Consider the following 10000-nt stretch of genomic DNA (forward strand, 5'->3'; position numbering starts at 1 on the left):
AGCGGTGCTGTTCGGCAGCAGCGCCAGTGCTTCGTGCTGCAGGCCAGCGCTGTTCAGCACAATGGGCAGGAACAGCAAGCCTATGACAAACCCAATCACGTTCAGCCACCCAACCGGCTTTGCTTCATCTCCTGCTTGTTCGCGTTCTTGTCCCTGTTCGCGTTGTTGCTGTGGCTGTTGGCGTTCCTGTTCGCGTTGTTGCTGTGCCTCCTGCTGCTGTTTCGGCTGGTGCGTGCTGTGGCGCACGTCAGCATCCTTGTCCTGTGCCATCGTGGTTGTTGGCGATTCGCGGGTATCTTCAATAAATTTCAAGCCAAACAAACACACAAAAGGAGAGGTGTTGCTGGTTGCTGGCTGGAGGAGGAAGCAGACGGGCCTTGCTTGCTTGCTTGTTGCGAGTGTCCTTTCTGCACCACTGTTGGTGTGCGTGCCATCACGGAAGAAGCATAGGGGCAAGTGCTGCTGTACGTCCGTCTTTGGAATACACAAGCATTGTCCGTTGCAGCAGCCATGCCAAAGAAGCGCTACATCCCAGACTTCTTGCTCGTCGGCGAGTTTTGCGAGGTCGTCGGTCCCACTGCCGTGGTAGGTTGGCGCATTGTGTGTGGGGGGGGGAGTTGGGAGGCAAGAGGGTGTCGTGAACCGGGCGTCTACTAGCACACACACACACACACACACACACACACACACACACACACACACACACACACACACACACACACACACACACACACGCATCCACACACACTTACTAATATGCTGTTTGCCTCATATGGACTTATATCGGTACTGGCTTCTTCTTTCACTGTCAACTTGTGGATTGTTCTTGATCAGCTCACGCTCCCGGCAGTCAAGCATGATTTCTTGAATGAGCTCGTCCTGACGGTCCTCACATCGGACCTTCAAGTTGGAGCATCGTGAGTTGTTCAGAAGCAGGGAGAGGGGAAGGGAGAGAGTGTGTGCGTGTGAGTGAGCGAGTGTGTCTGCGTGTGAGAGTGAGTGAGTGTGTGTGTGTGTGTGTGAAAGAGAGAGAGAGGAAGTGCATCTGCGTGCACGTGCACATGTGCTCATGTTGCCGTGTGTGAAGACATGTGGCGTCATTGGACTCAAGTGTGCAAGATGCTGTGTCCTCCACTTCGTGCAACATCAATGCTGACGCCCCTCTTCTCCTCTCTCCATCTCATCTCTCCATTGTTATTGGCCATTTTTTCCAACAGCACGCACGCGGGTCACTTTGAGTTGGCACAAGACGCTCAATCCATCATGGACTTTCCAAAGGCCAATCTGCACGTTCTGGTTCGACGCACTGCAGCCGGGCAACAGTGACAAAGACACGAGTGTCCCGTCTACGTGCACGCACACATACACACACATACACACACACACGCACAAACACACACGCACACACGCACAAACACATACGCACTCACACGCACGTACACACAGACACCTGCACCACTGCCCGCGTTGGCTGCCTCTTCTCACGTTTGTGTACATGCACTCTGCTTGCACGCGCCGTTCCTGTTGCAGTCCAACTTTGTGACGCTGTGCGATATCAAGGCACGCGGGTATTCGCGAACCTATTGCTTCTGCTACGTGACGCAGGATCAGCACAAGCTCACGCAACACAGTCAAGCCATCATCCAGGAACTTGATGTGTACGTGGATCTGAAAACATACGTGTGCGTGTGCGTGTATGTGTGTGTGTGTTTGTATGTTTGTGCGTGTGCGTGTGCGTGTATGTGTGTGTGTGTTTGTATGTTTGTGTGCGTGTGTGTGTGCGCGCGCGGGTGTATGTGTGTGTGTGTGTGTATAGCGCGTTGCTTGGGCGTGAATTGCGTGGCCGGTGTGGTGTGCGCTGGCGCAGTTCTGAATGATACTGTTATTGCGTGCACAGGGTGTGCAAGCTGCTGCACTATGCGAACATGGAGATATTTCGTTCCGATCTCGAGAGCACGCTCAGACAGCTGCAGCTCAACAAAGGTCAGCACCGCGTGACATGCGCGCGAGCGTGCTCAATGCGATGAAAACGTGTATACCCATGTTCTTTTGTGTGATATCATGAGCGTGTGTGATGTGATGATGTTATCTCTCATGCGCAGCCCTTGGTTGCTTGCTGCTTTTACCAGGCTTCCTGTCCAATCTTCCCAGTGGAGAGGACACCGAGGTGACAACCTGCAGTGCAAGCTGTTGTCTGCACATTCCCCTTGTAAACCTTTTCGCATTCACATACTCACACATGCTCATACACAAGCACACACACACACACTCATGCCCTTACCCCCCCCCCCCAACCACACACATCCGCTCACACATCCGCACACACACATGCACAGCAACGGCTGAAGGAGACGGAGTTTCGGCTGCAGCGCTATGCACAGATCCTGCAGACAGCAAAGGCGTTTATCAGGAAGGAGGTGAGCCGGGCTGGTGTCGGTGGGGGCAATTGGAAGGGGACACTATATGGTGCATGTGGATTCTTTGAAGTCGTGAAGCCACGTGCTGTGATAATTCAACGCACACACATACACACACGCACTCACTCACTCACTCACTCACACACACACTCACACACACACACACACACTCACTCACTCACTCACTCACATGCACACACGACAGCGAACGAATGTTCGCACGTATCTGGATCACTTGGAAGGGCGTGGAGCAAGCAACGTGCGGTCCCGCACACACACATTCAACACGTGAGTCACTGTCATGTCACACCATAGATGGAATGCACGCGGTCACTGCTGGTGTGCAGTGTTGGGCGTGTGCACATGCATGGACACGCTGAAGTTGTGGTGGTGTGGTGTTGTGATGCAACGTTGCCATCGTGTATTCTTGGTGTGTCTCATGATCTTCCGTGTGTCTCGTTGGGCGCCCCTCTCGCTTTCCTCACAGGTCCCAGAGCACGCCCAGGAAAGAGCGAGGTACTGCGCGCGGGCTATATCTGGGCGTTGTCTGTTCTGACACGTGCGCATGCCAACACTTGCAATGTTTGCATGCTGCTGTTTGCATTCCAAGCCACACCAAACCTACACCAACACCACGCCCCATCTCAACTCTCAATTTTAACCCTAAGCTCAGCTCTCACCCCCAGCCCAACCCAACCCCCCACCCTACGAACTCACTGTGTCCCCCATTCCCCCATTCCCACGCTTGCGATGCATCCGCGTTGCAATGCAGGGCTGTCGTTCTCTGGGAGCGACGCCCCACTGCTCCACTCGTCAAGCTCAATGGAGAGCGAAGAGGTGAGTCAGGGGGTTGAATGAGTGATGCATGGTGTCCTGTCGCTTTGATCTCGTGGCTCGTGTCGCGTGCAACGACTGACATGCATCCATCTTCACGCACAAAGCCAACGCCAACGCACACGCACACTAAAAAAACTTCACACACTTGCTTACAACTGTACAAACACACACACACACACACACACACACACACACACACACACACACACACACAAACACACACACACACGCACGCATTACACGCGTTCGTTCACGTGTGATGCAGACGACGACTGCGACGTCGCCGCTGCGCCCGCTGCGCGCTCTGGTTGAGCCGTACTACCACGTGGTGCACTCGCGACTGCAGAAGCTGCTCGAGTACTACCGCCGCCGCTGCACGGTGCTCGCCATGTCTGCCCAGGAGGCCGAGCTCTTGGATCCGCCCTGCACCCTCCTCACCATCGGCAGATGCGTCGTCCTCAACTTCTTCGAGGTGATGATGCTGCTGCTGGTGGTGGTGGTGGCTTGGTGCTTTGTTTGCATATGCTGTGTGTTTGCGTCTGCAAAGTTTTGTGTTTTGGCGTTTCAGCCTTCACACTCGGTTGCTTACACTCCTCTCTCTTGCGCGCACACACACGCACGCACACTCACACACACCTTCATCCCTCTTCTCTTTGCCTCGAACCGCCCCTTCACAATCTGCAGGAACCATCACACGAGCAGCAGCACGGCGTGACGCATGCACCAATGTCGCTTTACAGCACACCACTGCTGTCCTCCCCCGCTCGCCGTCGCCGCCCACTCGACGGACCCACCTTCCAGTACGAACTGCACTGAATCGCGTGCATGCATGTATGCTTTCGTGCTTACATGGTTGCCTTGCTTGCAAGCTTTACGTGCCTTTAAGCCTGGTGTGACGTGAGAAAGCGCTGTTCTGTCTTGGGTGTGTCTGGTCTGAGTTTCGGCCCTCCCTGACATGGTATCATGAATGTCTTTCTGTTTGTTGACAGTTTCGACACCTCGAGTCAATCATTTCTCCTCCAACCATCAGGTGCGTGCGCATTTGTGCGTGCATGTGCATGTGCATGTGCACGTGTGTGTGTGCGCGCGTGTGTGGTATTGATTGGTTTGTTTGAAGCTGTGTTGTTTGGGTCACAATCGACGTTGAAGATCTTCCACGCCAGCGCTGCGCTCGCTATTGAGATCGCCATCACCACCGACACTCCAACGCACAACACACAATGCACGCCTTTAAGGCTCCCCCGGTGACGGCACGGACAGCTCCTACTTTGATCCGTCGTACTCATTCTTCGAATCTCCGTCCAGCCCGCGGCACACGTGAGTAGTGGTGGTCGTGGTGGTACTAGTAGTGATGGTGGCCGTCATGACTGCAGGTGCTCACGTGCACACACACACACACACACACACACACACACACACACACACACACACACACACACACACACACACACACACACACACACACACACACACACACACACACACACACCATTCGGGCGCCACGGGTGCAGGCACGACGTGCTGTCGTTCTACTCTGCACGGGAGACGTTTTCGGACATGGATGAGCGGGTGTTGGACGGTCCAATCATCGAGGATGAGGAGTCGATGCACAGGTGAGGAGGTGAAATGGGCTGGCACGGAATTGACATGAAGGATTGATACGTTCTGGGACGCGATGGGATGTGGTGTGAGCTGACCTGGAACGGGGTGGACTGGTGCCATGCTTTGTCGTCCTTCAACTTCGCTGTCCACCCCCTCTCATCGGAAACACCACCCCCTCACCGACACCCTTATCATCACCTCCTACAACAATGGGTGTTGCAATCAGCGCCAAGGACCATTGGAGCTTTGACAGCGCGGACCAGGTGTCCTTTCGCGGCGGACAAATTCTCCGGCAGTTGTCCGGTGGCGCCAACTTGCTCGACATCAGCGATGTTCCGTCAGACCCAGACCTGTACGCAACGCTTGTGCTGTGTGATGTGATGTACTGGCGTGGTGTAGTGATGCACTGTGGTGTGCGCTGGTGTGATGTGGTGTGTACTGTGGTGTGATGTGTGTGACATGTGTGTGTGTGTTTGCATGTGTTTTTTATTTTGCTGTGTGGTGTCGGCTCGCGTGCAGGCAAGCAACAAGTGCTGCCGTCCCACCTCCATTGATTCACCCTGCTCTCCGATGTGTCCTGGCCGCTGTCCAGGTCGTTTGAGGCGACGCCACACGTGCGCACCCCAACAGACCGAGACGCGTTCACAGCGCACACCGAAGACACACAGGAGGCGAACGCGGAGAGCATACGCGCACTGGTAGCCAACCACAGCGGCGGCGGTGATGGCGGCGATGATGGTGGCAGTGAACGGGGTGGTGCTGTTGAGAATGACGTTCGTGGGGACACACCGAGTGGTGTCGATACTGATGGTGGTGGTGGTATGGATGGACGTGCTGAAGGTGCCGATGGCGGTGACGACAGTGGTGGTGATGGCGTGCGCACACACGAGCGACACAACAGCGATACATCCACGCTGGTGGGCGGCGTGGAGGACGACCTGCACCATCCCCATCTCGTCAGCGGGGAGCACTCGGACGTGGAAGAGGGAGGCGGTGATGGCTCGGTGGCGGTGCACCAGGGCCAACAGCCAGCAAAGAAAAAAGACCACGACCAAGGGGCAAAAGAAGAAGAAGAAGAAGAAGAAGAAGAACAACAACAACAACAACAACAACAACAACAACAACAACAACAACAACAACAACAACAACAACAACAACAACAACAACAACAACAACAACAGCCATCATCAGGCCGTCTGCAGCGTGCGCGACCGCGTCAGCTTGTCCTCGGCTCCGTCGCCGCCTCCGAAGTTGCATCCGTGTTCTCATCACCACAGCGCGGCCAGCGTACCACCAACGCAGACGTGAGCGTCGCCATGAGCATCCCTGTCACGTACCGTCAGGACGGCTGGTCCACGCCAACGAGCACACGGCAGTTTTCCTTCCAGTCCTCGGCAGATCACACATCCTACCAGTCGCGCTCAAAGCCAGGTGCGCATGCGTGCATAACTTTGTGCAAGCCACAACTCTTGGGCTGTTTCCTCTTCCGCTCTGCTTCCCACCCAAACCCTTAACCACCCATCAACACCGCATACCGCTCGCTGTCTGCAGGTGCCGGGATTGTGCAGTTTATGCAGCGCTTCTCCTTTGCGCGCCACGTCGTCTTCGCCCTCCTCACCGGAAGATGTGTCGTCGTCATGGGTACCGCCCCCCCCCTTTGCTTCATGTCTCTGAATGTGCCTCTGTGTGCGTGCCCTGTATGCACACACACACACACCACACACACACACACACACACACACACACACACACACACACACACACACACACACACACACACACACACACACACACACACACACACACACACACACACACACGCACTGTGGACACACGATCTTGCTCATAGTGTGCTCGCTTACTTGCCTATTCGCGTACCTGCTGCCCGTCAGGATCGCCTGGACGCGAGGAGGAGATTCGAGGAATTGTTCGCACCCTCTGGTTCTTTGTCGTCGGCCACTCGTCCTGGAACAAGGTGCGCCATCACATCTACATCAATGCATTTCCACGCATACCGCCTTCATTCACACCGCTGCTGCCGTTCACCCCGGTTCTTGCAATGCATTGGCTTGCGCGTGCCAGGTGGTGCCGTGGCGAGCATCGTCGACGCTGACACTCACGGACCTGAGCACCGTGAAGCTGATTGGGATGCCGCGCTCGTGTGTTGTGCAGATGCACCGGCCCCTCCTCAAGTCAGTGCACCGAATACTCACGCCCCATCGTGCGCTGTGGCGCGTGATTAGACACGAGGCTGTGGTGGAATGCGTGTGCGGTGTGCGAGAAAGAGCTGGTGCCTGCGTCTCATTGGCCTTTAGCGTTTCACTGCTGCACCGTTTGCACCTCCTCATGTCATCTCAACAACACGCTATGCAGCTTCATCTCCATCCTCGACTTGGACGAGGACGTGTTCACGGGTCTCACATACACTGGCGACGCCCTCGATCTTCCATTCTCCATCCCGCTCAAGGTGTGCGTGTGTGTGTGTGTGTGTGTGTGTGTGTGTGTGTGTGTGTGTGTGTGTGTGTGTGTGTGTGTGTGTGTGTGTGTGTGTGTGTGTGTGTGTGTGTGTGTGTGTGTGTGTGTGTGTGTGCAATGCTGAGTGGTGGTGCAGCGTGTGCCAATGTTTCCTTGCGCTCATGCACAACTCTCATCCCTCCGTCCATCACCACGACTGGCAGCCGCGCCTTGAGTCCACGCTACTGTCCTGTTTTCACAAGGTCTATCTTGACCTCGCGTGGAAGGCGTACTTCTACTACCACCGCCTCTGTGTCCGCACGCACCAGACGCAATATAGACCGGTACGTGATGCGCTCTCCTCCCTGCATCGCGCACACACAGCTGCTGCTGCTGTTGTTGTTATTGCTGCTGCTGCTGCTGCTGCTGCTGCTGCTGCTGTTGTTGTTGTTGTTGTTGTTGTTGTTGTTGTTGTTGTTGTTGTTGTTGTTGTTGTTGTTGTTGTTGTTGTTGTTGTTGTTGTTGTTGTTGTTGTTGTTGTTGTTGTTGTGGTGGTGGTGGTGGTGGTTCTGAGAGCTCGTTGTGCTTTGATGTCGTTTTGCATTCGCCGCCACTGCAATTGTGCTCATCACTGTTCATTTTTCTTTGCTGGCTGTTGCCGCTCTCTACAGCAAGTCAGCACGCAGGCGGCAACGCCGTGGTTCGATATCATCACGCAGCGAAAGACGATGGACAAGCTCAACGTCGTTGGGAAGTGAGTTGTGTTCAAGTCTTCATTGAACGAAAGCACACATACACACACACATACACACACACACACAAGCACACGCATACACACGCACACACATACACACACAAGCGCACACGCGTACACACACGCACATACGCATACAAACACACAAACACACAAACCACACAAACACACGAACACACGAACACACGCAAATTCGATGTCACTGACAGGTATGTGTGCCTGTGTTTGTTGACAGTGATGCGGACATTGTGAAGTACTTTGCAGAGGTGGTGAAGCGACAGCAGATGGCACACGACACCATGGGTTTCGGTGGGTGACTGCACCTTGTCATGTCATTGTTGTCATTTTGTTGTGATTTTTACGCCCATCTGTGGCTACAGCAGTGCTTGGCACGTTTTCCTCCACCGTCTTGTGGCGTGTCGCTTTCTTGTCACCCATTCACTTGTCACTGCACTGCGCGGATATGCATACATGCTCTTATTCGCACTTGTCGTGTTGTGTGCTCAGGTGACGGCTCATCATCCCACCCGCCCACAGTTCAGCTCAACTTTAAACCGGCGAAGCGGTGGGTATAACTGCTCCATATCTGTCATGTTCGCATTGCTGCCACGCACACTGCGCTGCCATCGTGTGTGTGTTTGTGTTTGTGTGTGTGTGTGTGTGTGTGTGTGTCTGTGTGTCTGTGTGTCTGTGTGTCTGTGTGTCTGTGTATGTGTGTGTGTGTGTGCGTTGTAAAGTCAGGCCTGCTCTGGCCGGATTCACAGTCCCCTTGCTCTAATATGGTACCTCGCGACCACACTGTTTGCGCATCACGTCTCCTTGTTGCTTGCAGGCATGAGAACACAGCATCTGCAGCGAAGTAGCAGCAGCAACAACGCCTCTGTTGCCCTTTTCTAGTCGGTCTGCTTTTTCCTCTGTAAACGCCTTCTATGCCCACCTGTTTCGTCTCTCTCTTGCTATCTCTCTCTCTTTTTTTTTTTCTCTCTGTCTCTGTCTCTCTCTTGCTGTATTCGCTGCCGTGCTGCAATGCATGTGTGATGGCTTTGTTTATTGTTGTTCATAACCGATGATGATACGCGTGCCAAGGAAAGCGCTCTGTAAACACACACACACACACACACACACACACACAAATCGTAACCGGCACAGCCAATGCCACTTGCGCGTCATCATCATCATCATCACAGCTGCTCAAAGGGGGCAAAGTCACTGGAGCACACGTGGGTACATCAGAAACACACACACACACACACACACACACACACTTACAGATACACAGCAGCAGCCAAGTTGTCCTTTGTTCTTCATCTCTCGGGTTTGATGACGCACGCCTGCGTGCCCTTGTTGAATAACTGCAACTCAAGCCCATGCTTGCGCACGAGCGCATCAACAGCCGTCTGCACTGCCGCCACCTCATAATCATCCATTGCCAGGGCGCCGCCAGGGGCAAGCACGTTGTAGTAGTGCTCCAGGTCGACAAACACGTCTGGGTTCGCGTGTGATGCATCAAGGTAGATCAAGTCTGGTCGGAGGCGGTGTGCAATCAGCGCCATGGCTCCGTTTGATGACGCCGTCTGCAAGGGGATGATGCGGTGCTGCGTGCGCGTGAACAGCACGTTGCTGAGGAAGATGTAGTACATGTGGGAGGCGCCACCAATGTACACGTTCTTGAAGTAGCGCGTCTGCGTGCCCGTTGCAGCTCCCTCCTTTGTCGGCGCCGACCACACGAAGCGGAGGTCGAGCAGCCACGTGTCGATGGAGATGATGAAGCTCTCCTTGAGCTCGGGCTTCCTGTCCAAGAGCTGGGCCATCTTGATGGAGGTTGACCCGCGAAAGACGCCCACCTCCACCAGCAGCCGCGGCTTGATCGTGGTGATCAGGTTCTCAAGCATGCCGAGCTCCAGCGTGCTGCCAAAGATGTCCTCCGGCTTTGTGT

At 54.6% G+C, this 10000-nt stretch overlaps 3 protein-coding genes across 3 annotated transcripts in view; 1 reads left to right on the top strand and 2 right to left on the bottom strand.

Annotated features, from left to right (window-relative positions):
• PTSG_04980 (uncharacterized protein) overlaps nucleotides 1-292 on the bottom strand; it is a 1904-nt gene extending 1612 nt beyond the window's left edge. Inside the window, exon 1 of the mRNA XM_004994241.1 lies at nucleotides 1-292. This exon is cut by the window's left edge and continues 512 nt beyond it. Coding sequence (XP_004994298.1) covers nucleotides 1-270 — 270 coding nt within the window. The 5' untranslated portion in view covers nucleotides 271-292.
• Nucleotides 293-318: 26 nt separating this feature from the next.
• Nucleotides 319-9182, top strand: PTSG_12234 (uncharacterized protein). Its single transcript, XM_004994242.1, has 26 exons — nucleotides 319-585; nucleotides 835-917; nucleotides 1218-1296; nucleotides 1531-1658; nucleotides 1898-1983; nucleotides 2130-2167; nucleotides 2337-2417; nucleotides 2623-2705; nucleotides 2905-2933; nucleotides 3190-3254; nucleotides 3520-3726; nucleotides 3939-4054; nucleotides 4244-4284; nucleotides 4490-4571; nucleotides 4766-4867; nucleotides 5083-5208; nucleotides 5449-6287; nucleotides 6408-6497; nucleotides 6749-6831; nucleotides 6939-7048; nucleotides 7230-7323; nucleotides 7535-7654; nucleotides 7982-8064; nucleotides 8300-8373; nucleotides 8572-8629; nucleotides 8897-9182. The coding sequence occupies exons 1-26, from the start codon at nucleotides 511-513 to the stop codon at nucleotides 8925-8927; spliced, it is 3003 nt and encodes a 1000-aa protein (XP_004994299.1). The 5' UTR covers nucleotides 319-510; the 3' UTR covers nucleotides 8928-9182.
• Nucleotides 9183-9245: 63 nt separating this feature from the next.
• PTSG_04983 (uncharacterized protein) overlaps nucleotides 9246-10000 on the bottom strand; it is a gene marked incomplete at both ends in the record, with an annotated part of 1359 nt that continues 604 nt past the window's right edge. The window contains 2 exons of the mRNA XM_004994243.1: nucleotides 9246-9273; nucleotides 9394-10000. The exon at nucleotides 9394-10000 is cut by the window's right edge and continues 604 nt beyond it. Coding sequence (XP_004994300.1) covers nucleotides 9246-9273; nucleotides 9394-10000 — 635 coding nt within the window. The remainder of the gene's footprint in view (nucleotides 9274-9393) is intronic.

This window comes from Salpingoeca rosetta (assembly GCF_000188695.1).
Source record: "Salpingoeca rosetta unplaced genomic scaffold supercont1.11, whole genome shotgun sequence".
Taxonomy (NCBI): Eukaryota; class Choanoflagellata; order Craspedida; family Salpingoecidae; genus Salpingoeca; species Salpingoeca rosetta.